The following is a 27,981-nucleotide window of genomic DNA, read 5'->3' as shown; positions in this document are numbered from 1 at the left end:
TATTCTTTTAACAGAAATACTTTGTGTATGAAATATCTAGGACTACTACTTATTTTTACAATGGAGTATATTCTCATCTTTTTTTCCCAAACATGTGGTCCTGCCAGTGTATCTTCCATTTTGCCATTTTTTAATACACACTCAGTAAAAGTAATATTTCCCTCAACAACTGCACAAATATGATAATAAATGGCAATATCCAATGTGCAGACACAACCGGGATTGTGGCTTAGTGGAAAAACCACATCCTTTGTAGCAACCTTGCAGCTCAGAGCTAGTATATTACTACCATGCTTAGAAAGAGACTAGGTTGGAAATATAGACTTTTTTATATGAATTCAACTAACTTTTAAAAGTTTGAAACTAATTTTAAAACTTTTAAGCACTGTATAAGCCAACAACCATTCTGTAAGCTGTTTCTGGCCCATGGGCTGCCAATATACAACCTCTAATTTAAACTCTAAAGTCCTAACAGCATCTTTTATTTCACTTTAACTTGCTGAGAAATAACCCTCATTTTGTTACTTTCCAGTCAATAGAAAGTTCTGCAATAAACAATTTGAAATTTGGATCAAATATCATAACCACAATTTTACATAAGCAATTTGACATTAATTAATTATTGTCACTATTTTATAGGTGAGAAAAGAGATGCTTAGAGAAATTATAGGACTTCCTCCAACAGCACAAAAGCTAACAGAACTTACACTTTCTATAGACAAATCTTGTGTTTTTTTACAATCACCTTGTTATGGACTGAATTGTGTCTCCCCCAAAATTCATATATTGAAGCCCTATAAGAAGGGCTATAAGATGTCCCTATAAGAAGAGGAGGACACACCTGGGGCGTGCAAGCAGAGAAAAAGCCATGTGAGGACACAGCAAGAAGGTAGCCATTTGCAAGCCAAGAGGAAAGGCCTGAGGATAAACCAACCCTGCTGGCAATTTGATCTTGAGAGTATCACCCTCCAGAACTATGAGAAAATAAATTTCTGTTGTTTAAGCCATGCAACCTGTGGTATTCTGGTATGGCAGCTCTAGCAAACAAATACAACTTGTTACCTCAAAATTAGTAAAGTACCATAATCAAAAAGACATCTCGGGGCTTCCCTGGTGGCGCAGTGGTTGAGAATCTGCCTGCCAATGCAGGGGACACAGGTTCGAGCCCCGGTCTGGCAAGATCCCACATGCCGCGGAGCAACTAAGCCCGTGAGCCACAATTACTGAGTCTGCGCGTCTGGAGCCTGTGCTCTGCAACAAGAGAGGCCGCGATAGTGAGAGGCCCGCGCACCGTGATGAAGAGTGGCCCCCGCTTGCCGCAACTGGAGAAATCCCTCGCACAGAAACGAAGACCCAACACAGCCATAAATAAATAAATAAAATTTAAAAATATATATATAAAAAAAAAGACATCTCGGAAGGCTTTATATTAAACACATGACATTTGTATTTAAATTAGCACTTCCATCGTGCTAATTACATATTTCAAAAAAGACACCAAAATCTTAAGAGTTAAACCTGACATGGATCATTTGTTCAACAAACATTTATTTGATCCATACTCTATTAAGAGTTTTGTGGATAACATAGTGACCACTGCTCACTAACAGTATGTAAACAAATTAAGAGAGATATGTGCCAGAAATATGACACCAATGAAGTGTTCTAAGAATACAGAAGCTCTGAAGTAACCTAGAAACAAAGAAGAAATCATAGGTACTGCTTCTTCAAGCTATTTCTTACTCAATACTGCTTTATTTCAGTAGATTTTTTGTTTATAGTAGATTGTATTCACCACTCCATGTAAATATACATCATCAAAAACTACATCAAGATATATTTCACCTTTATTCCAAAAAAAGCACACAGTCAGAATGCCATAATAGTAACTATTATATACTGGTAGCATTGTATGTGCCAAGCACTATGACAGAAGCATCATATAAATTACTTCAGTCAATCCTCACAACGACCCTACCCTTAGTAGGTATTATTGTCCCCTTTCTCACAAATAATATATCACCTTAAATGGTTCTTTGTACTATATCTTCCAACATTTCAAAAATAATATTTTGGATAAATCTAATATATTCTCAAGCTAAAATGTTCACTACTTCTAAAAATATTTTGTAAGTTCTGTCTAGACATTTAGAGAAAAGCAATAACATCTGCATATACCACAGTATGACATAAAGATTCAAAACAGATTTCCAACATCAAAACCAGGCCGGCCAAGTGCACCACTCCCCATCCTCCCCACAAAGCAGCTGAGGTCCCGCCACAGCTGGAGGGCAGGTGCAGCCCACATGAGGGACAACCCTTGAGCACCTGGCTCTGGTGGCCAGGGAAGACTGTGCTTCCAGGCCCCAAGGATCATACCTTATACAAGAACACTCCTTTAAGACTGAGAGAGACAGCTGTTTCACCTAATACATATAGACAAACACAGAGAGCCAGGCAAAATGAGGAGACAAAGGAACATATTCCAAACCAAAAAATAAGACAGATGCCCAGAAAAAGACCTTAAAGAAACGGAGATAAACAACCAACCTGATAAACAGTTTAAAGTAATGGTCATAAACATACTCACCAAACTCAGGAGAGGAATGAATGAACACAGTGATATCCTTAACAAAAAGACAGAAAATATAAGAAAGTACCAAACAGCAGTTATAACTCAATTGAAAAATACACTTGAGGGGTTCAACAGCAGATTGGATGAAGAAGAATGAATCAATGAGCTGGAAGAAAAGCATGGAAATCACCTAGAAAAAGCAGCAAAAAGAAAAAAAAAATTTTTTTAAGTGAATATACCTAAGGGACCTCTGAGACAACATCAAGCAGAATAACATTCACATTATAGAAGTCCCAGAAGGCAAAAAGAAGAGAAAGGGTCAGAAAAATTATTTGAAAAAGTAATAGCTGAAAACTTCCCTAATCTGGGGAAGGAAACAGACATCCAGGTCCAAAAGAGTTCCAAGTAAGGTGAAACCAAAGAGAACCACCCCAAGACACATTATAATTAAAATGGTAAAAGTAAGGACTAGGAGAAAATCCTAACAGCAATAAGAGAAAAGCAACTTATTACATAGAAAGAAAACCTCATAAGGCTTTCAGCAGATTTCTCAGAAGAAACTTTGCAGGCCATAAGTGAATGGCATGACATATTCAAATTACTGAAAGGAAAAATTTTCCAACCAATAATTCTCTACCCAGCAAGGTTATCATTCAGAATTAAAGGAGAAAGAAAGATTTTTCCAAATAAGCAAAAGCTAAAGAAGTTTATCACCACTAAAGTGGACTTATAAGAAATGTTACAGGGAATTCCCTAAGTTGAAAAAAAAAGGCACTAATTAATAAGGAGAAGACATAAGAAAATTAAAATCTCACGGGAAAAGGTAAATAAGAAGGTAGCACATCAATCACTTATAATGCTACCATGAAGTTTTAAAAGACAAAAGAAATAAAATTAGCTAAAAATACAATAATTTGCTAAGGGAACATAAAATAAAAAGATGTTAAATGTGACATCAAAAACAAAATGCAGTGGGATAGTAAAAAATGTAGAATTGTGGAAAGTGCTCAAATTTAAGTTGCTATCAACTTAAAATAGACTGTTATATACATGGGATGATACATGTGAACCTGATAACTACAAAGAAAAAACTTATAGTAAATACACAAATGAAAATGAGAAAGGAATCTAAACAAAGCACAAAGAAAATCATCAAACCACAATGGAAGAGAAAAAAAGAAACAGAGAAACTATAAAAATAGCTAGAAAACAAATCACAGAATGGCAATAAGTACCTACCTATCAATAATTACTTTAAACATAAATGGACTAAATTCTCCAATCAAAAGACAGTGTGGCTGAATGGATTAAAAAACAAAAATAAAAAACAAGACCCATTTATATGCTGCCTACAAAAGACTCACTTCATAAGTAAGGACATAAACAGACTGGATGTAAAAGGATGGAAAAACACATTCCATGCAAATGGAAATGAAAAGAAAGCTGGTATAGCTATAATCATATGTGACAAAATGGACTCTAAAACAAAGACTGTAATAAAAAACAGAGAGAGGCACTACATAACAATAAGGGGGTTAATACAGCAAGAATATATAACGTTTATAAATATGTGCAAGGCAAATGTGATAACCACTACACTACGGAAACAACACTTAAAATATGTATGCACCCAACATAGGAGTACCAAAATATATAAAGCAAATATTAACGAACTTAAAGAGAAAATTAATAGCAATACAATAATAGTAGGAGACATTGACACCCCACTTATAGCAATAGATACACCATCCAGACAGAAAATCAATAAGAAAACATCAGCCTTAAATGACATATTAGATCTGATGTAATTAATAGATTTATACAGAATACTCCATCTAAAAGCAGCAGAATACACATTCTTCTCAAGTGCACATGGAACATTCTCCAGGATAAATCACTTGTTAGGCCAAAAATCAAGTCTCAATAAATTTAAGACGACCAAAATCATATTAAGCATCTTTTCTGGCCACAAAGCTATGAAAATAGAAATCAATTACAAGAGGAAAACTGAAAAAAAAAAACCCCACAAAAATGTGGAAATTAAACAACATGCTACTAAACAACCAGTGGGTCACTGACAAAATCAAAAGTGAAATCAAAAAAATATGTAGAGACAAGTGAAAACAGAAATATTACATACTAAAATCTGTGGGGTGCAGCAAATATAGTTCTTAGAAGGAAGTCAACAGCAACACAGGACTACTTCAAGAAACAAGAGAAATCTAACTTTACAAAACTTTAAGGAACTAAAAAAAGAAGAACAAACAAAGCCCAAAGTTAGTAGAAGGAAGAAAATAATAAGATCAGTGCAGAAATAAATGAAATAGAGACTAAAAAGACAATAGAAAAGATCAAAGAAACTAAGAGCTGGTTCTTTAACAAGATAAACAAAATTGACAAGCTTTTAGACTAAGCAAGAAAAAAAGTGAGAGGGCTCAAATAAAATCAGAAATGAAAGAGAAGTTAAAACTGATACCACAAAAATACAAAGGATGATAAGAGAATACTATGAACAATAATATGCCAACAAATTGGACAACCTAGAAGAAACAGATAAATTCCTAAAAACATACAGTCTACCAAGATTAAATCATGAGAAAATAGAAATGTTAAATAGACTGCTTATTAGTAAGGAGACTGAATCAGTAATCAAAAACCTCCCAGCAAACAAAAGGCCTAGACCAGATGGCTTCACTGGTGAATCATCCCAAATATTCAAAATAGATTTAATACCTATCCTTCTCAAACTCCTCCAAAAAAATGAATAGGAGGGAATGCTTCCAAACACTTTTTAGGAGGCCAGCATTACCCTGATTCCAAAACTAGACAAGGACAACACCAAAAAGAAAACTACAGGCCAATATCTCTTATGGACATAGAGGTAAAAACCTCAACAACATATTAGCAAACTGAATTCGACAATACATTAAAAGGATTATACACCACAATCAAGTGGGATTTACTCCAGGGATCAAGGATAGTTCAACATCCACAAATCAATTGATGTGATATACCACATTAGCAAAATGAAGGATAAAAATCATATGACTATCTCAGTAGATGCAGAAAAAGCTTTTAAAATTCAAGATTCATTTACAATAAAAACTCTCAAAGTGGGTATAGAGGGAATATACTTCAACATAATAAAGGTGATGTATGACAGACCCACAGCTAACACCACAGTTAACAGTGAAAAGCTGAAAGCTTTCCCTCTAAGATCAGAAATAAAACAAGGATGCCCACTCTCACCACTTATACTCAAAAAAGTATTCAAAACCGTAGCCACAGCAATTAGGCAAGGAAAAGAAATAAAAGGCATCCAAATTAGAAAAAAAAAAAGAGGTAAGACTGTTACTGTTTGCAGATGACATGACACTATATATAGAAACCCCTAAAGACTCCACCGAAAAAACATGAGAACTAATCAATGAATTCAGCAAAGTTCCAGGATACAAAATCAATATGCAGAAATCTATGGCATTTCTTGTACAATAGTATTGAAATATCAGAAAGAGAAATTAAGAAAACAATCCAAGTTACAATTACATCAAAAAGAATAAAATACCTAGGAATAAATTTAACCAAGGAGGTAAAAGGCCTATACACTGAAAACTCTAAGACTGATGAAAGAAATTAAAGAAGACACAAATAAGTGAAAAAACATTCCATGCTCACGGATTAGAAGAGTTAATATTGTTAAAATGTTCATCATACCCAAAACAATCTACAGATTCAATGCAATCCCTATCAAAATTCCAATGGAATATTTTACAGAACTAGAAAAAATAATTCTAAAATTTGTATGGAACCACAAAAAATCCCAAATAGCCCAAACAATCTTGAAAAACAACAAAGCCAGAGATACCATGATCCTGATTTCAAACTATACTACACAGATATAGTAATCAAAACAGAATGGTACTGGCCCCAAAGCAGACACACAGATCAATGGAACATAATTAAGAGCCCAGAAAAAAAATCCACACATATGTGGACAATTAATTTATGATGAAGGAGCAAAGAACATACAATGGAGAAAGGACAGTCTCTTCAATAAGTGGTATTGGGAAAATTGGACAGCTACAGACAAAAGAAGGAAACTGAACCATTATCTTATACCATACACAAAAATTAGCTCAAAACGGTTTAAAGACTTGAATATAAGACTTGAAACTATAAAATTCCTGGAAGAAAACATAGGTGGTAATCTCACTGACTTCTGTTTAGTGATGTTTTTGGATCTGACTCCAAAAGCAAGGGAAAAAAAAGCAAAAATAAACAAATGGCACTATATCAAACTAAAAAGCTTCTGCACAGCAAAGGAAATAATCATTAAAACAAAAAAGGCAACCTACTGAATGGGAGAAAATATTTGCAAATCGTATATCCAATAAGGGGTTAATATCTAAAATACATAGAGAACTCATACAGCTCAACAACAAAAAAACAAACAGCCCTATTAAAAAATGGGAAAATGATCTGAATAGACAATTTACTAAAGAAGACATACAGATGGCCAAAAATCACATAAAAAGATGTTCAAGATCACTAATTACTAGAGAAATGCAAATGAAAACCACAATAAGAGGTGTAACCACCTCACACCTGTTAGAATGGCTTTAACAAAAAGTTAAGAAATAACAAGTGTTGGAGAGGACATGGAGAAAAGGGAACCCTCGCATACTGTTAGTGGGATTGTAAACTGGTGTAGCCACTATGGAAAACAGTACAGAGATTCCTCAAAAAGTTAAGAATAGAACTACCATATTATCCAGCTATTCCACTTCTGGGTATATATACAAAGAATATGAAAACACTAATTCAGAAAGATATATGCACCCCTATGTTCACTGGAACATTATTTATAATAGCCAAGACAGGGGAAAAAACTAAGTGTCCATCAATGGATGAATGGATAAAAAAGACGTGGCATATAGGTATAGATAAAGGTATAGATACAGATCTAGAGATACAGATATATCCACAATGATACTATGCAGCTAGATAAAAAGAATGAAATCTTGCCATCTGGGATGATATGGATGGAACTGAGGGTATTATGCTAAGTGAAATAAGTCAGAAGTAAAAAGACAAATACTGTATGATTTCATTCATATGTGGAATCTAAAACAAAACAAAACAAATAAATAAAACAAAAACAAACAGTTACAGGGAATAGATTGGTGGTTAACAGAGGGGAAGGGGGCTGGGGGACGGGTGCAAGGCATTAAGGGGGTCAATTGTATGGTGACAGATGTGACCATTTGGTGAGTGATCACTCTGTAGTATATACAGATCTCAAATTATAATGTTGTATACTTGAAACTTATATAATTTTTTAAAATTCCCCAAATCATCCATATTTTCACTGAAAACCAATTGAATTAAGTTGTTGATCAAAAATGGTCAAATATCAGCAGTTTATATAGTTCAACTCTAATATAAGACAAGTTAAAAAAAAACTTACCTTAACTAAGGCGACCCTTTCATTAGTTTAGACAAAAATAAAATACAAATAGGAAGAGAATTTACAGGGGAATAGTTTTCCTGCAACACTTCTCAGCAATCAAGAGACTGACTCTGTCAGTCAGCTCAACATGTAGTCAGTTTTTTATCCAAGATGACAATTCACTTCTATGACTTCATCTTCAGTTCCCCAGGCTATTAAGTTTTTCCCATCTCTGGCACAAACTTTATTTCAGTTTAACAATATACTAATTATCTGTTTACTATGTGCAAAGCTACTGTCTAGGTGTTTGGTTTTCCTTACCCATCTCATTCTATGGTCTACTATTAAGTATTATCAAACTAAAAACATAGTAAATAATGTACAAATGTCACTTGGCTCAAAGAATGTATTAAGTACACTTCCATTAAAAGCACAGGAAAGGGCAAAAAGTTCTTCAGAGAATGAAAAAAATACCTAAACGTAAGTATATTAAATCAGAATCATAAAATTTCATAAAAAATAATGCAGGTAATCTATTACAAGCAACAGATTTTAGAAGACAAAATATAACTTTCTCTTCAAGTACTGTATTCATTGCTGGAAAAATGTTAGGACATATTAATGAAAAAGCAATAGGACACCTAAACATTCATGAGTTTGTTTGCTTTATGTACTAAAAATGCTTCCTCATGGTCCACTACAGCCTTGCAACGCAAAGTGTGCCCAGGGTCCAGAAGCACCATCCTTACCTGGGGGCTTGTTAAAAATGTAGATTCTCAGATTCGCCCCCCAACCTGCAGAATCAGAATCTGCATTTAAATATGATTTCAAGGTGATTCCTATGCACATTTAAGTTCAAGAAGCACTTTCTCTACAACATGGTTCTTAACTCAGGTCCTAAGGGCAACATGAGTTTCACAAATTCCCTGAAATTTCATGCAGAACTTTTTGTGAGTGAATATACATAGATTTTACCGGGTAAAGGCTCCATGTTTTTTATCAAACTCTCACAGGAATATAATGACCTCCAAATAGATTAAGAACTACTAGATTCTATGGCACAGTTTAAAAGTCAAAATATTTCAAAAACTATTCACGCTACTCTCAATGAGGTCTGTTGAAGAATGACAAGAATGAAGGTCAGAACGTCACAGTGGGTCACGGAAGACCTTATCTGAAGAATTTATTCACACCATGCAAGAACTATGCCAAGAAACCAGTTTGGAGACATCTAAATAAATAATTCTCTACATGAGGTTTGAGATTAAGAATGTGCACTTGAAGAAGATTCAAACTGAGAAGTAAATAAATATAAGGTAGGATTTTTTTTTTAAGATAGGATGCCATTAGATGACAGCAAAGTGCTGAATTCTTGTTGTAAGAGCTCAATCAGCAAATCTCTAATACGAATTCTGTTTGATTTGGGATACAGAACCATTTTAAAATGTTAACTTCCAAGTACATTCTTACAATATTTCCTTTATGAAGGATCCCAACACGTTTTACTAGTCATACTTTCTTCATCCTCTTTGGACCTCAGAAGACAAAACAATGAAGAAACATGGCACAAAAATTAAAAAGGACTTGCCCAGGATCTTCAGTGAGCTAATGATAAACAGTAGCTCATATCCAGAAGGTTCTCACTAATATATGAGAACTGTATACGTTTCATACTTTCATCTTATCACATAACCATCTCTTTGGGGTGTGTATTATCCAGGGGCACAGACAATGTTTAACTTCTGTTTCCTTAAGCCATAGTGCCTGATAGAATTTAATTTCCTTAATGGGCACCCAAAATGTAAGTTTAAAATGTTAACTGGACTTATCTTGATCCTGATGTTTTTTTGTACTATTACTGTAATTTGTCATCTGTGATGGGTCTAATCCCTGACAATCTGATCTCCAGGGTGGATCCATATCCAACCATACCAGTCATTCCAGGCAAGAGAGAATGCTAAAAAAGTATTCAGGGGATCAAGATTACCGTAAGATTACAAAGTTAGACAGTGAAAAGTTTGGGGCTGTAGTTTTGGCATGGAGAGGAGAGTAAGAAGGTTAGTAAGGGCATAACAAAGAACAATGATGGAGAAGAAACACTGCACCCAGTTTTATCTGGAGAAATGAAACAATGAAAAGGAGACAAATACTTAAAGATAAAACAGGTTACTGAGAACAGGAGTAAATGGTTCCTTGCACATGTCAGTGAGCATTTGAAAAGTAAATAATATGATCATTAATGACAATTTTTACAGTACAATAAAATAAAATGGCAAAACCAATATCTGAATGCAGTCTGTAAGTCTGCAAAGCTCATGTGCCTAACCACTATACTCACAAAAAACTGATCCAGTTTATGCAAATGATAAGTAGTTCAAAAATATTTTAACTGGAAATCTCAAATGTCATAGTAGTTTTATTTTTAAAAACACATTAAATATATTTCCAACAACAAAGAAGCATATAAAAAAATGTACTAGTTAAGCCACTTAATCTTATTCTTTACCTGAAAGTGTCACAGAACTAAGAGGTTAGGGATATATCACAAAATTCCCAGATACCCTAGAATCACTCATACATTTATTTCCTCCAGAAATGTGTTCTCAACTTTCTGGAACCTTTTTACAATTTCAATCTGAACCATTTCTCAAGCCTAAGAAATCTCTGTTTACTCCTACTGTTTAAAGTAACATCTTTTATTTGTCTGAAGTAACTTTGTTCCAGCTTCAGTGGAGATCATCTATCAATAGATCTCTTTCTCTAAGTCAGGTAAACTCTACTCTTCCCTTAATGTAGTACCCAGTCAGTATACAATCAACAAACCCTGAAACTTAAAAAAAAAAAAAAAATCGATGAGTATATTTAAAGTCTAAAGAATTAGAATCTAAGATATCTTAGTACATCTTCGGTTTCCTTAAATCAGGGAACATTTGTATTTAAAATGATATTTAATATCCAGAAGATAACACAAGCTATGTTATATGGATAAATTCTTCATCACATCTCAAACATACCATATTGAAATGTAACAACAGGTTCACTTCCCCGGTTCAAATGTTAGTTACCTCTTCATCATCTTCCTCATCTTCAACATCCAGAATTCCTGAATCCTGTTCAGACTTGGGGCTAGTGCTTCCTATCTCTGTATCAAAAATTGTATACGCATCTTTCTTAGGTTTTCTCTTGCTACCTATTCTGGGTTGTTGCAAGATGATGTTATCCAGGTTTCTTTGTTGTTGGGCCTAGGATAGAAACACACACACACAAATAAACAAAAAAAGAAACAAAAGAAACAGAACTTAATTAAGCATTCAAAGAACTTCTAATTTTGAACTAATTGGTATCTTAAAAAAAACACAACAAAATGCCTTAATACATAAAGTTTTAGTGCCAGAAATAAAACCAAACATATTAATGTATAGATTTTTAACCCTGGAGCTACCCAATCTTTATTCGTTCTCCCAGTTTCCATAGAAAAAAAGATAATCAGTCAATATTATCATGAGACTTTTCAAATACAAACACTAAGTCATCACAAAAAAGAAATCTACTGATCTGTACCTAAGTAGCCAAGAGATTAGTGCAAATGACTGAATATTTATCTCTTGAAAGATAAGTGCTATACTAGAACCACTGTGGTTGGGAGAAGAGGGACAGGAGCCTTTAAGCTTAGGGGACTCTTAGAAACACGTATGTGGATACAAGAAACCAATAAATTTTAATCAGGAGAATGAAATATCTTAATAATCTGAACTAATGAATTCAACAGGATTTCATGAGCTTAGTCTGTGGAAAACAGTTTTAAGCATTTCTTTTTCTAAACTTTTATAGAAAAGTATAATTCCCTCAAGTTAACAAAATAGACTCAAATGATGGTGTGGTTTCCATAGATCCAAAGAGGTAGAAAGTGTGACTGTACAGACTCAACAAAAGAAGCTAAACCAAAGTATTAGAGCTGGAAGGGACCTTAGTCACCACTCAGGAAATAGGCTAGAAGACAAAGGATTTGTTTGAAGCTACAAGGCTAGTAAGTGATAAATCAGAAGCCCAAAGTGTGATCTCCTAAATTCCGTATTAGTGATCTTCCCACTATACCAACAGTCCCTCAAAGCATGCCGAAAATGTTTCCCCAAAAAAAGAGTTCTGTGGTCAAATAAACGGGAAACACTGCATGTTATACAAGCCTTCTTGTAGATATACGATGCACATTAACAGAATAGAAACTGGGAGAAGTCCTATTTTAAGGAAACTTCTTTAATATGGTTTAACCCAGCACGTTCCAAAAGTATTTCACAGTGGAGCTTTCCTTTTTAGAAGAAATAATACTAATACTTAGTATCATCCGAAGATACAAAGCTTAAGAAATGTGACCTCCCAGAATATACATTGCTTAATCAATATATGATATTTCTACTCAGTGACAAGTAGAAATTAGTTCAGGAGAAAAATCAGAATCTCCAAATATTCTGAATGAGATTGAGGAATTCTAGATAAATATTCAGTATAAGGTGTTAGTCCAGGTACCGGTTAAATGAGACAATTATAACAAGACAGAGAAAAACTTGAACTATGTGAGCTAGTTTCTGCCAAGAAAATGAAAAGAATCTACATTCCAGAGATTTGAATCAATGGACTAACTTGTTTCTCTGCATAGTACTTGTTGATATTTTGGTTTGACTTACATAAAATACATGGCTTCAGTAACAAAACTGAGAGAGAAGGTATCCAAGCACATTTATGTTTGTACACAAGACGTACATATCCTCCAAGCATTTGAGACCCCAAATTAGATAGAACATTCTTTCTACTCCTCTCAAAAGTAAGAAGTTCTCCCCCACTTACTTCCAATGCAAACCAAACAAAAAGGGATCCAGGACTCTAGAAATCTAAAGCTTTCATATTTAAAAAAGCAAGTTCTCAACTAGAGAGTAATCACTTGTCTCTTTATCCTCTCTTTCAGTACAGCAAAACCAAAAGCTTTCATAAGTTGGTCTTATTTTATTGAATCCAAAGTTAAATATTTTTCCTTCACAATCACTAGAATACTCTCAGTGTACCAAAAGCAATCAAAAGGAGCCACACTTAAGTACTCTCATTTATACTTGAAATGATACAAATCTGAAAGTATCCTATGGAAGTAATTTTAGATCATCTATGATTTGTTCTTTTTAGGTGTGTCTGGTTTACCAATCAATTTGATGGAGCGCAAAGCAGTTTAGGCCAAATCAGCAAATTAAAATAGCAAACCCTATGCTAGAAATGAGAGCACGGCAAGTTTTATTCCAAGTCTCTTTGAGAACCTGGGGCCTCTGTCAAAATTATCAAGGCTTCTCCGGTCTATAAATGAGCAGTCAGGGCAGATCTGCCAAGAAAGAACTGGCCAAGTTGGAAATACTAAAACAGGTAAAACAACGAAATAAATACTCAGATATTACCCATTAGGAAGCAAATGAAAACTACCATCTATTCAAAATGTATATTATGGGACTGGCAGGAAGTGGAGAAGAGTAAATAGAGATATAAATATGTAAATATATGCAATATATATTAAAATTAACATGCGACTCTAAAAGTCCGTAAAAAAAAATAATAATAAAAGCTCTTCAGAGCTCTTTTCTAACATGCTAAGCCACCTCACCAGGACCATTTATTCTGTCCCTCCAAAGACAACCTTGGAGCCAAAGAAGCAGCTACTGATTTCTGCTGCCTAGGTTGGAGTAGAGGTAAAAGGGTATCAAGCAAACAAATAGACTTTAGAAAGCATTTAGGCTTTTTTTTTTTCTTGGTTGTTCATTCTCTTTGTGAATAATCTTTACACATTTACCCACCTCCTCCTCAAGATTCCTCACATATGTTCTTCTCTGGTTTCCTAATATACAGAAATTAAGCAAGGTTTATTCCTCAGCCCCTACTCTTCCACCACTCTTTCCACTCTCCCAAGATCCAATAGCATATCTCTAGTTTCGTATTACTACTGTGTGTTCTACCATCACTTCACTTCCAACATACCTAAAATGGAACTCATCACCTTCTCATTACAATTCCCATGCATATTGCGGCCAGGCTCTTCTTAAACCACATCATTCATCACACCAATTAAACATGAGGTAAACTGGGGGAAACAATTTGAACAAGTACAAATTCAAACTCCATAATCTTATCACTAAGACTCCACCATAATGGAAGCTGAACTTAATTTTCCAATGTATTATCCAATACTCTCCAACAGGAATCTTCTACTTGGATCAGAATCTACCTCCTAATATACTAAAAATATTTCCACTACTGTATCTTTGCTTATGCCATTTCCCTTCTAGATGACCTTTCCCTGCCTGTATCCAACCTTTCCTCCAAAACCCAAGTAAAATTATTCTTCCTTTAGGAAGCCTCCTCTCACTGTTCTAACTCACAGTGTTTTCTCTCTGTATCCCTACTTTCAGTCAAACATGTATTGAATATCTACTTGGCACCAGATATTGCGCTGAGTATACAAAGAATTTGGGTATACAAAGAATAAGATGGATTCTCTGACTCTTGAACCTCACATCATTCTATTGTAAGAAGTAGGTAAGCAACTGAGTGGCTGAAATTCAGTGCAAAGAGTATAATGATAGAAATAAGTACAGGTGCAGTGATTAGACAAAGGAGAAAGTAATCATATCTGCTTATAGGGATGTCAGGAACTTCACAGAGGAAGAGGTAGCAAACTGTGCTCTTAAAAGATGAATATGATTTTTCCAAAGGGAAGTACGTAGAAAGGGTAACCATTCCAGAAGAAAGAAACCGGATGAGAAAAGACCACCACATGTGAAATAACATTATCCACACAAGGAATAAATAATCTTGTATAAGAACATAGGTTATGAAGGACTAACAAGAGATAAAGTTAAAGATGCCATACAAAGCAGTTTCAAGGTTAGCTAGTAGGCAATGGAGAAACAACAGAAGAATGTGAGCAGGGGAAGAACAGGATCAGCTTTACAATTTAGGCAAATCCCCTAGGAGCGGAGGAATGGTCAACTAGGAGAAGATAAAAAATAGAAACAGGAAAACCAATATAGATCATGAAAGGAGTCCAAATAACAATGATGAGGACTTGAATTAAGGTAGCAGCAGCTACAGAAGAAGCAGAAGCAACAGAATTTACTGATTTAAATGTAGTACATGGAAGAGGGGAAGGAAATAAAAATAACTCCAAGTATTCTGGTCTTTATGACTAGATGGTGGGATCGTTCCAAACAATAGGAACCGTGGAAATAATTAGTTGAAGGTAGGATAGAGAAGATGAGTTCAATAAACCTGTCAGATATCCAAGTAAAAAATAACAGTATGGCATTTCAGTGTATAACTCTTCTCTTCTTTAGGACAGGAAACATACTTCACCATTATTAGAATCCCACAAGCTCAGATACAGTGACACATACACAGTAAATTCAGATAAATGTTTACTATATAAACGCAAAAGATAACAACAGAAACTTGTTTAAGAATGAGATTTGGCCCAATAAAAGAGAGGGATATCTGTAAAAGACATGATTTGGATATTCTCCTACCTGTTAGAAGGTGGATGGGGGTGGGGGGGGGGGGGCAACCCATAAGAGTCACCTAACCTGAACTATTCACCTAAAAATGTAGCTACTAAAACTTTTACAACTGTCATTACACATGCTATTAAATAAAGTTTTGTTGTGACTACAACTTCCAAGGGTTCCTAGCAATAAGACTCAAAGAGTTAAAATTCTGTGAATCAAAAGCCAAAGGCTCCTTTCTTTATCAGCCCAATACTGACCTCTAGTGGACTAAAAGAATACATAAAATTGAGCTTGAAAATCAGAAACCGGTTGAAAAGGGAGACAGGTGTAGGCTTATAGGTTCAAGACCTGATATAATTAACTACATGGACTTCAATTACAGGGTGCTATACCAGAAAAGAAAAAAAGAAGAAGAAGAAGAAAAAAAACCTTCTTGGAGTAAGATGGGTCTTTAAATCTAAGCTCTGCAACATATTAATTCCATAACCATGGGCAGGTTCTTTTCAATGCAACATCCCATCTATTAAAAAAAAAAAAAGGTTAATAAAATGTATCTCAGAACTGCAACAAGGATTAAATGAGATAATACATGTAAGTTATCTTGAATTAAAAGATAAGTCAAAAGAAAAAAAAAAAAAGACACTATAAATTTAAGTTCCACCTGTCTTCCCTCTGAATATGAGATAGGAATCTTGTTTCACCGTCTATTCTGGAAGCATTGAAGATCTAGCAATACTTAGATACATAATCATTAATGGCATCTAATACTGCTTCACAATGCCATTCAATTTTGTATTTGTGCTACATGCCAAGTATTAGATATCTGTACTGCACACCTCTTGTGCTCCACTTCAGATCCTCTCAGCCTCAGCTCTTATTCCACGTAGAACATCAGCAACCTGTTCTGGGCAGCCTTGGAAGTGTCATATAGTGTAAACTGAAACCAGCTCTAGCATTTACACCACACCTCTAGCTTCCTGCCCAGAGGTTTTGCAGACATCACAGTGTGGAATCCCACCAGAACTACTTAGCATTCATGATTCTCAAACCAGAAGTGAGGCAAACCTTGACCAAAAGAGCTGACAGATAAATGCTCCCCACTGCATCCCTCCCATGGTGAGTTCCATATAGCTTCTTCATGGATTAAGGAACCAGACTGCCCTACAATGTACCACTGTACTGACTCTACAATTTTTCTTTTCACTCTTCCTGACCCTTATGCTTGTATACGCCACTCAAACACCAACTTCTCAGGTTTCTCCAGGGAAATCAAGGCTAAAATAACATCCCATACAAAAATACAATGAAGTAGGATTATGATCCCATATCTGAAGCCCAAAGGATGTCCATGAAAATAACTGGCAAGACCAAGATATAAAGACTCCAAAGCTACCCTCTTCAGTTCTCACCAATCAAAAGAACTACAAGACCTGTAATTTCAAAAAGGTTTCTTCATGTTTATTAGCACTAGCTCTGGCAACTAGTATTCTTTGGCGACTAGCTCCAATATCAGATCTTGTTCAAACAAAATAAAAACAAAATAAGGATAGTGAGTTAAAATGAAGGAAATAGAACATATCAAGACCATATCCAAAAAGTTATTTACATATTAGTGTCCATAGGGGTGTATACATGCATTATATATGTGTATTTTGTGTAATATTTTAAAGGAGGGATAAACAAATAAACAGTTTTTCATACAACTTAATCAGGTTCCAAAGAATTTCCATCAGTAGAATGAGAAATCTAGGATTATGATATTCACAGAAATTTTTTTTAATGGAAAAAGGTGTTCACTATATCGCCTTCAACATTATAACTGAGATCCTTAGCTGTTTGAAAGTCTCCAGTTCATATTTAAACCTATATTTCATAGAGGGGAAAAAGTCTTTGCACTAACAAAATTCATTTCAACAAGATGTACTAGATATAGTGTATTACAATTTGTATAAAGCAATAGTAAAAGTTAAAAGAATTCTCTTGTGAATTAGGATAATCCCAGCTCCTTTTAAATACTATCTTTTTCTTTTGTCAACATATATACACCACAAGCACAATGTTAATTGTAGTTAACTGTAAAATAAATTACAAAACAAACATAAAGAAAAAAATGGAAAAAAAAATCTGAAATCTCTATTCAGTAATAATCAGTTACTGGATGAATTACAACCCAGCCTATTTTCTGTACATATATAAAGATTTCTTTTTGCTCATCTGTATTTTCTATTTATCTGCATAATTGCTAATACATTTATATTGGTATGTCAAAAAGTATCATACTTAAGTTTTTAAATCTGCTTTTTGCTCAAAAATGTTTCGCAAATATCTTTCTCTACAAATAAAAATACTTACAATAATATTTGCATTGTACTACATTTCAAAGAATGGATGTTTATTTGAATATAGTCTACTATAGGACATTTATATTGCTTCTAATATTTTGCTATTTAATAACTGCTGCAAAGACTAACTCCAGAGTTAAAATTATGTGGATATCCTTAATTATTTTATTAGAGGAAGAAAACTACTCCCTCAAATGATTATTCACCCCAACTCAACTTTACAGTACAATTTATCTTTTCCCAATCTGTTTTATTTTAAATGTCTGCAAAATGAATATAATTTCATGGTTTAAAAAATCTAATAATACTGAAAATATTGTAATAAAAAACAGTAGACTCCCCCTTATGCCTTGTTCCATCCCCAATCCTGCTCTGTAGAGTTAATATTTTTATACCCACGTTTCTAATAATACCCTTACTTTGTTAAAAACTTAGATCATTTAAAAATATAGACTCCCTTACACTACTGCTTCTTAAATTATATTCCCAACAAAGTATTTTACGTAAAAGCAATAATCAATATTAATCATCATGTCATGTAACCAAACCGTCTTGCTACAGAGTCAAGTATATATGCAATGATTACATATTTGATTATAGTTCCTTTCTGGTACAGCTTTTTGTTTTTCTTGGGGTTTCAAATTGCCTACATTTTAAAAAAATTCTCTAATATTCTAGCTACAACAATCTTGATTTTTTCCAAAAAGCTCACATAATAGACATTCTATCCAAACCTTATTATTCCTAAAGGCATAACCTGGGCTGATTGTCCTATAAGGACTGCTGTCATTCTGGAGGGGACTTACTTTCATTTCAGCGTCAATAATTCCATATCTATATTTCACTTAATCCAGACTCTCATTTTGTTGGCACACATCTTCAGATAATTCTTAAGAATTAAGAATTAAATTTCTTGAATTCTTCCATTCTCAAAATGACTTTAATCCTTCTCCAAATAAACTATAGAATTCAAGGTTGACAATAATTTTCCCTTAGGTTATTGAAGGCATTGTTCACACTACTGTCCTGTATTACCCCCTATTGCTAGTGGAAAAAGCAATGATATATTGATCTTCATTCCTTTATATATTACTTTTCTCTCTGGAAGATTTTCAAACCTTTTACTGTATATGTTCTCAGTTTCTCAGGGGATGTACCTTGGTGTAGGTCTTTAACTTGTTCATTATACTCAGTAAGCAATACATGTGGAAGTCCTGAGATTTTCTTATATTAATGCTCTGATGATTTTCTCCCCTTGTCTAGAACTCCTAATGGATACTGAATTCTCATATAATACCTCCTGATGATCTTTGTTTTTTTTAATTGAAGTATAGCTGATTTACAATGTTGTGTTAGTTTCTGGTGCACAGTAAAGCGATTCAGTTATACATATTTATATATATTTGTTTTCATATTCTTTTCCATTATGGTTTATTATAGGATATTGAATATATTTCCCTGTGCTATACAGTAGGACCTTGTTGTTTATCTATTTTATGTATAGTAGTTTGAATCTGCTAATCCCAAACTCCTAATTTTCCCTCCCCAATCCCCTTTCCCCTTTGCTAACCATAAATTTGTTTTCAATGTCTATGAGTCTGTTTCTGTTTCGTAAATAAGTTCATTTGTGTCATATTTTAGATTCCACATATAAGTGATATTATACAGTATTTGTCTTTCTCTTTCTGACTTACTTCACTTAGTATGATAATCTCTAGGTCCATCCATGTTGCTGCAAATGTCATTATTTCATTCCTTTTTTATGGTTGAGTAGTATTTCATTGTGTATATATACCACATCTTCTTTATCCATTCATCTGTTGATGGACATTTACGTTGCTTCCATGCCTTGGCTATTGTAAATAGTGCTGCTATGAACATTGGGGTGCATGTACCTTTTCAAAGCAGAGTTTTCGTCTTTTCCAGATATATGCCCAGGAGTGGGATTGCTGGACCATATGGCAACTCTACTTTTAGTTTTTTAAGGAACCTCCATACTGTTTTCCATAGTGGCTGCATCAATTTACATTCCCACCAACAATGTAGGAGGGTTCCCTTTTCTCTACACCCTCTCCGGCATTTGTTGATGGTCATTCTGACTGGTGTGAGGTAGTACCTCATTGTAGTTTTGTTGCATTTCTCTAATAATTAGCAATGTTGAGCATCTTTTCATGTGCCTACTGGCCGTCTATATGTCTTCTTTGGAGAAATGGCTATTTAGGTCTTCTACCCATTATTTGATTGGGTTGTTTGTTTTTTTGTTATTGAGCTGTATGAGCTGTTTGTATATATGGAAAATTAACCCTTTGTCAGTTGCATCATGTGCAAACATTGTCTCCTAGTCCATAGGATTTTTTGTTTTGTTTATGGCTTCCTTTGCTGTGCCAAAGCCTATAAGTTTGATAAGGTCCTGTTTGTTTATTTTTGCTTTTATTTCTATTGCCTTGGGAGACTGACCTAAGAAAACACTGGTACACCTCCTGATGATCTTTGTAATATTTTTCTATAACAAACCAAATTTTTAATTTTTGAGGATACCAATGAATTTTTCTGACATATTGTTTTCTGCATTATTTGCTCCATCTAGGTACTTTTTACTGTTACTTCTTTTCTCATATTGGTATTTTTATCTCTCTCTTTCTAGTTGGATATTTTCCTCAAATATCTATTGACCCTTGGCCAATCATTCATATTTAATAATAAATCACTTAAGAGTTTACAGGAAGGTCTATGGGCATAGGAAGACTTGTCAAGTAGCAAGCTTCACTTTAGGGAATTCTACAAAGGAAATCACCTCTTTGATGGGGAAATCCAAATGGCACTTTGTGGCAATCCTTTATTAATTTCTCTAGAAAAGAATTTTCCAATCTCCCACTTAAGAATATAAGTACAAATATTCCATGCAAGGGAGAGGAGAAGTAGAGGAATTAACTGCTTTATACCCACATCATCTATAATTATTCACACCTCCAAAGATTCAGCTTGTCTGGAGTTGTCTGTATTGGAACTGTTTCCTCCATTCCACATGAACCTGTTTATACTTTCAGTTGTGGCTTAATACACCCTGCTATATATAGTGGTAACTATATATATTTACCACTCTTCCCTCCACTTTCTTTTTTTACCTTCCAGCTATATTATTGACATGTAATTAATACAGAAGTTAACATTAAACAATGTGCTGACTTGACACATGTATATATTGCAAAATGACTACCAGAGTAAGTTACCTTGTATCTTCATCCCCTAGTATAATTATCATTTTTGTATGTGGTGATAACATTTATGACCTACTCTCTTAACAACTTTCAAGTATATAATAAAGTATTGTTAATTATAGTGACCATGCTGTATATTAGATCTTCAAAAAATCTTATAGCTGTAAGTTTGTATTCTTTGACCAACATTTCCTTATTTCCCCCACCTCCCAGTCCCTGGCAACCACTATTCTACTCTCTATTTCTATGAGTTTGGGTTTTATCGATTCAACATCTAAGAGACACCATGCAGTTTTTGTCTTTCTCTATCTGACTTACTTAATTCAGCATAATGCCTTCAAGGTCACTCCATGTTTTGCAAAAGGCAGGATTTCCTTGTGTCATGGCTGAAACGTAGATATATAGATATATACATATAGGTATATATAGATATATATTCTTTATCTGGTTATCTGTCAATGAACACTTAGGTTGTTTCTGTATCTTGGCTACTGTGAATAAAGCCTCCAGCTTTGTTCTTTCTTAGAATCACTTTTCTATCCAGGGTCTTTTGTGGTTCCATACAGATTTTAGAATGTTTTTTCCTATTTTTTTGAAAAATGCCATTGGAAATTTGATAGGAATTTCATATAATCTGTAGGTCACTTCAGGTATTATAAACATTTTAACAATATTAATTCTTCTGATTCATAAACATGGGTTATCTTTCCATTTATTTGTGCTTCTTCAATTTCTTTCATCAATGTCTTATAATTTTCAGTGTACAGATATTTCACTTCCTTGGATACATTTATTCCAAAGTATTTTTTTATGTCTGATGCTATTATAAATGAGATTGTCTTATTTCTTTTACAGATAGTTCACTGTTAGTGTATAGAAATGCAACTGATTTTGTGTATTGATTTTGTATCCTGCAACATTATTGTATTTATTTATTAGTTCTGGTTTTTTTATGGAGTCTTTAGGATTTTCTACATATAAGATCATATCATCTGTAAACAGAGAATATTTTACTTATTCTTTTTCAATTTGGATACCTTTTATTTCTTTTTCTTGAATAATTTCTCTTGCTAGGATTTCCATTACTCAGTTGAATAGGAGTGGTGAGAGTGGGTACTCTTGTCTTCTTCCAGATCTTAGTAGGAAAGATTTCAGCCTTCCCCACTGAGTATGACGTTAGCTGGGGATTTGTCATATATGGCCTCTATTATGTTGAGATATATTCATTCTATTCTAATTTGTTGAGAGTTTTACTGATGAAAAGATGATAAATTTTGTTAAGTGCTTTTTCAGCATCTATTGAGATGATCATATAATTTGTATCTTTTCTTATACTAATGTGGTATAGCACATTAATTGATTTGCGTATGTTGAACCATTGTTGCATCCCAGGAATAAATCACACTTGATCATGATGCATGATACTATTAATATACGGTTGATTTCTGCTTGTTGGTACTTTGTTGACAGTTGTTGCACCTCTATTTACCAGGAATACTGGCCTGTAGTTTTCTTTTCTAGTAGTGCCCTTACCTGGCTTTGGTATCAGGGTAAGACTAACCTTGTAAAATAAATCTGGGAGTGTTCCTTCCTCTTCAATTTTTAGAGGAATTTGAGAAGAACTGATGTTAATTCTACTCCAGATGTTTGGTGAAATCATCCGGTCCAGGGGTTTTCTTTGTTGGAAGGTTTTTGATTACTGTTTCAATCTCCTTACTCATAAATGATCCTTTCAAATTTCCTATTTCTTCCTGATTCATTATGGCTAGGTTGTCCAGGAGTGTGTTGTTTACTTTCCACACATTTATGAATTTTCTAGTTTTCCATCTGTTACTGACTTCTAGTTTCATACCATTGTGACTGGAAAACATATTTAATATAATCTCAATCTTCTTACATTTGCTAAGGCTTCTTTTGTGAACTAATATATAATCTACCCTGGAGAATGTTCTGTGTGCACTTGAGAAGAATGTGTATTCTGCCACTGTTGGGTGGAATAATCTGCATATGTTTTTTTAAGTCCATTTGGTCTAAGGTTTAGTTCAAGTCCTGTGGTTCCTTACTGATTTTCTGTCTAGATGATCTATTCATTGTTCAAAGTGGGGTATTTAAGTCCCCTGTTATTATTGTATTGTTGTCTATTTCTCCCTTCAGAGCTGTGAGCATTGTTTAACATATTTAGGTGCTCTGATATTAGATGCACCTCCACTCTCTTTCTGCCAAAGATTTATTATGCCCTCTTCATTCTCATTATGAATTAATGAAAAGACAGTAAATATCAGCAGAGAAATAAAAACTATGTAGAACAACCAAATGTAGATTCTAGAACTAAAAAATATACTACCTGAAATAAAGAATTCATCATTTAATGCACTTAACAGTCAAATAGAGATAACAAAGGAAAAGAGTCTGAACTTAAAGATATATGAACAGAAATTATCCAGTTAGGAAAAAAACAGATTAAAAAAACAAACAAACATGAAAAACAGAGCCTGAGGAATATGGGGGATAATATCAAAAAGTCTACCTAAGTAGAACTAGAGTCCTAGAAAAAAAGGAGAAATAATATAGTGAAGAAAAAATATCTGAAAGAACAATGGGTGAAAATTTCTCACATTTTATAAAAGACATAAAGTACCAGAGTCAAGAAGCTCAGTGAATCCCAATGGGAACATCATAGTCAAACTATTGAAAATCAAAGATCAAGAGAAAAATTTGAAAGCCATAGGGGAAAGAAAAACACCCATATATACTGTGGAAAAACAATACAAATGACTATTGATCTCTCATCAGAAACTACAGAGGCCAGAAAGCAATAGAAATGAAAATAAAATTGAAAAATTATCGACCTAGAATTTTAAATCCAGCAAATATCCTTCAGAAATTGTTATGTGCTGAACTGTGTCCCCTAAAAAGAAATGTTGAAGTTCTAAACATCTTAGAATGTGCCGTTATTTGGAAATAGGGTCACTGCAGATGTATTCAAGATCAAGTTATACTGCGGCAGGCTGAGCCTTTAATCCAATATGATTGGTGCCCTTATAAGAAGAGGAGAAGACATACAGGAGAACATCAGGTGATAATGGAGCCATATATTGAAGTGCTGCAACTGCAAGCCAAGGAATGCTAAGATTGCTGGCAAAACACCAGAAGAAAGGAAGACACAAGGAAGGATTCTCTCCTGCTGGTTTCAGAGGGTGCATGACCCTGCTGACACTTTGATTTTGAACTTGTAGCCTCCAGACCTGTGAGATAGTAGATTTTTTTTTTTATTAAGCCACCCAGTTTGTGGTGCTTTGTTATGGCAGCCCTAGAAAACTAATACAGGAATGAAAGCAAGAGGAAAACATTTTCAGATAAAAGAAAACTAAGGGAATTTAAGACCAACACACCTGCACTATAAAAGTGCTAAAGGAAGTTCTTCAGGCTGAAGGGAAATGATTCCAGATGGAAACTCAGATTCTCAAGAATGAATGAATAAATGAATGAATGGCATCAAAAACAGAAAATAGTTTAGCAATTATAAAAGAAGAAAAGAGAAGCTGCTTTTTTAGTACAGAGTGATCAAGAAGAGTATCTTTCATAAAGTGGCATTTGTGTTTCAGACATTAGTGCTTATTTATTTAATACTGGTAGAGGTTTAAGAGACATACATACATGTAGTCAATATTTTAATCCTGAATTCTTACACAGATTTTATACTATTGTAAACATTATAATATATTCTAATGTCTGGAAGGACAATATCTACCATGTTAATAATATTTCAAGAATCCCTTAGTCATTTTCAAATACAACATTCTTTTAGAATGCCAATAACCTAAGACAGGAGCATTATGGTAGGCTTGCTAAATGTCTAGCACACTAAAAGATCACTCGAGATCATTTATGCATCATTCTAAGACAGGCTGGTCAATGGATAAACTAAATTTCAAGATAATCTTTAACATTATTTTTGAAAATAGCATTAACTTTTCTCCACAATTTTTTACCACATATCAGTTTGAGTTTTACATCCTTTACCAATGTCAATTTTTAGGTGATTATAAAAATGACCCCCAAATATCAAAAATATAAGTAAAGTTGGGAAGAAAAATAATCTAGGGTAGGAAGTAGTATAGCTGCTTAGTATTTTATTAACCTAGTCTCGCAAAAAAGATAAGTCATATATAAGCAAGGTTTCCTCCAAGGACCACCCTATCTCAATTGAAAAGGGCCAGAAATAGTTCTAATTTAAACTACTGGTTCAGTCAATTTTTCAACTGAACCAATAGTTTCAATTATAACTATGGTATCAACAAAGATGCCAATTTTCCATCTGACTTCTAGGCTTTCATTACAACAAAGAATAAAATTATACCAAAAAAATATTACTTTTATGGAACCTATTTTTGGTTCAGAAGACAACTGCTAAAATTGGGGGAGAAAATTATAGGCATATATCCCTCTACACCTATTCTGTGGTCAATTTTAACAACTCACATAACTTATAAATAACTCCTCTCAGTCAACCCAAACTAAAGGAGATCTAAAAAGTAAACACCTAATAAATATATTACAGGGAGTCCAAGTTGGCAGCATGTGAAGATCCTGAGCTCACCTCCTCCCGTGGACACACCAAATCTACAGCTACATATGGATCATTTCCCTATGAAAAAGATCTGAAAATGAGATGAACTTTTTCTCCACAATAAAGGATAGAAGAACCACATCAAGATGGATAGGAAAGGCAGAGACATGGTCTTGGCAAAAACCACAGCTCAGTGCAGCAACACACAAGATGAAGGCATCTCACCAGTCCAGTGCTTCTCCTGGAGGAGGAAGGGGTTGGTGCCCCACATCAAGCACCTTAAGCCCTGGGATCTGCACCAGAGAGACAAGCACCAAAAACATCTTGCTTAGAAAACCAAAGGGGCACAACGGACACAAAGTGCTGTAGGAAACCTAGATTCCCCTTTTAAAAGGCTAGCAGATGGTCTTACTCACCAAAGACCCAGCAAAAAAACAGCACTCTGAAAAGCACCTGGACTATATGTGAAGGATATTCATTTACTAATCTAAAAGCACCTGCAGGAGGGGCAGGGGATGCTTGAAACTCTCTCTCTGGAATTAAAGGAACTGGAAGATGCCATTATTGTATTCTCCACCTACCCTGCTAGCACAGGCAGGCAAGTTTGTACAGCACCTTCCCATCACCTCGCTAAGACAGGCAGGGGCAAGCGGTCACAGCACTATTTTGTTGCCTTCCTGAAGCTGAAAAGCATGGGCAGTTGTACCACACCCCTACTCCCTGGCTTGGATGGGAGAGTAGAAGCAATTGTGGCATTCTCCCACTCCTGGCCTGAAACTGGCACACACCCACAGACAAGGCATTCTCCCACTGCACTGCAGAAACATATGCAAGTACCACACAGTCAAGATATTTTCTCACTGCTTTTCTGAAGCTGGTTAGCATGACTCAGCCCTTTTAGCTCTTAGCTGCCTTTGCTAAAGCCAGCGGGTGCATGCAATCCACACAGGGGACACTACTTGATTACCTGACCTTGGTGGCCAAAGAGACGAGCTACAGAGCTCCACAGAACAGTAACAATCAGAAAGACAGTTCTTGGCAGGTCACCACTCTCAGGACACTACACAGACAGCAAACTGAAATACAACTCCAGTCTTCCTGTGAAAAAGGTCTATTTACTTAGCCTGGAGCTTCAGTCTGAGGGACAAGTTTCAGATTTCACATACATCCAGGGATAAGAAGGCACTCCCAGGTAATGTAAGCAGAAAGACACCAGCCCTGGGCATCCCTCTGGCCATGATATAGCTCAACAAGACCTCCCAGAAAGGAGATTATAAACTCATCTGGAGCCCTGAATTTTGCAACTGTCACCCAGGGGACACGTTCCAGATCTCTTGGACTGGTAGCCAGCAGGGATTATGATTCTGGCCCCAAAGGAATGTATACATTTGCATACTTTAAAAGCTGCTGCCTGAAGATTTGGTTGCCAATCAGCCTGAAAATAGGTGCTAAGTGATATTCCTCCCCTGGGCACACACTTACAGGCCTTGGTACACTCTCATCAATGGGGACACATCAAGAATAAATCAGGCAGTTCAGACAATTGCAAAGGTTTGAAAGACAATGAACAGCTAAGGCAAGGTTGAACAAGAAGGTTCATCACATCCACAAGTCCACACCTTCAAGACTGAGAGAGTTATCCGTTTCACCTAATATAAAGAAACAAATACAGAGAGTCAGGCAAAATGAGGATGCAGAGAAATATGCTCCAAACGAAAGAACAAGACAAAAACCTCAGGAGAAAAACCTTAATGATACAGAAGTAATCTACCTGAAAAATAATTCAAAGTAATGGTCATAGACATGCTCACCTAACTCAAGAGAAGAATGGATGAACACAGTGAGAACTTCAAACAAAGAGACAGAAAATATAAGAAAGTGCCAAACAGAAGTCACAGAGCTGAAGAGTACAATAAATGAACTGAAAAATACACTAAAGGGGTTCAACAGCAGGCTAGATGAAATAGAAGAACAGATCAATGAACTGGAAGACAAAGCAATAGAACTCATACAGAAAGAGCAGTAAGATGAAAAAAAAAATGTTTTTAAGAAAATAAGGGACCTGTGGAACATAATCAAGTAAAATAACATAGGCAATATAGGTGTCCCAGAAAAACAAGAGAAAGAGAAAGGGCAAAACTATTTGAAAAATTAATGGCTGAACACTTCCCTAACTTAGGGAAGGAAACAGACATCCAGGTCCAGGAACCCCAGAGAATTCTAATAAGATAAACCCAAAGAGATCCAACCAACACATATTATAATAAAAATGTCAGAAGTTAAGGCCATCAGCAG

General features: G+C 34.8%; 1 protein-coding gene across 3 annotated transcripts in view; it reads right to left on the bottom strand.

Moving 5' to 3' along the window:
• The window catches only part of EXOC6B (exocyst complex component 6B), a 731,430-nt gene that overhangs the window by 443,725 nt on the left and 259,724 nt on the right, over positions 1-27,981 (bottom strand). For all 3 annotated transcript variants that reach the window (XM_007175516.2, XM_007175518.2, XM_057558141.1), the window contains exon 7: positions 11,090-11,266. In XM_007175516.2, the coding sequence (XP_007175578.1) occupies positions 11,090-11,266 (177 nt within the window). The remainder of the gene's footprint in view (positions 1-11,089; positions 11,267-27,981) is intronic.

Source organism: Balaenoptera acutorostrata, chromosome 12 (assembly GCF_949987535.1).
Source record: "Balaenoptera acutorostrata chromosome 12, mBalAcu1.1, whole genome shotgun sequence".
NCBI lineage: Eukaryota > Metazoa > Chordata > Mammalia > Artiodactyla > Balaenopteridae > Balaenoptera > Balaenoptera acutorostrata.
Note: the sequence above shows the minus strand (reverse complement) of the source record. Positions and strands in the feature narration are given on the sequence as shown.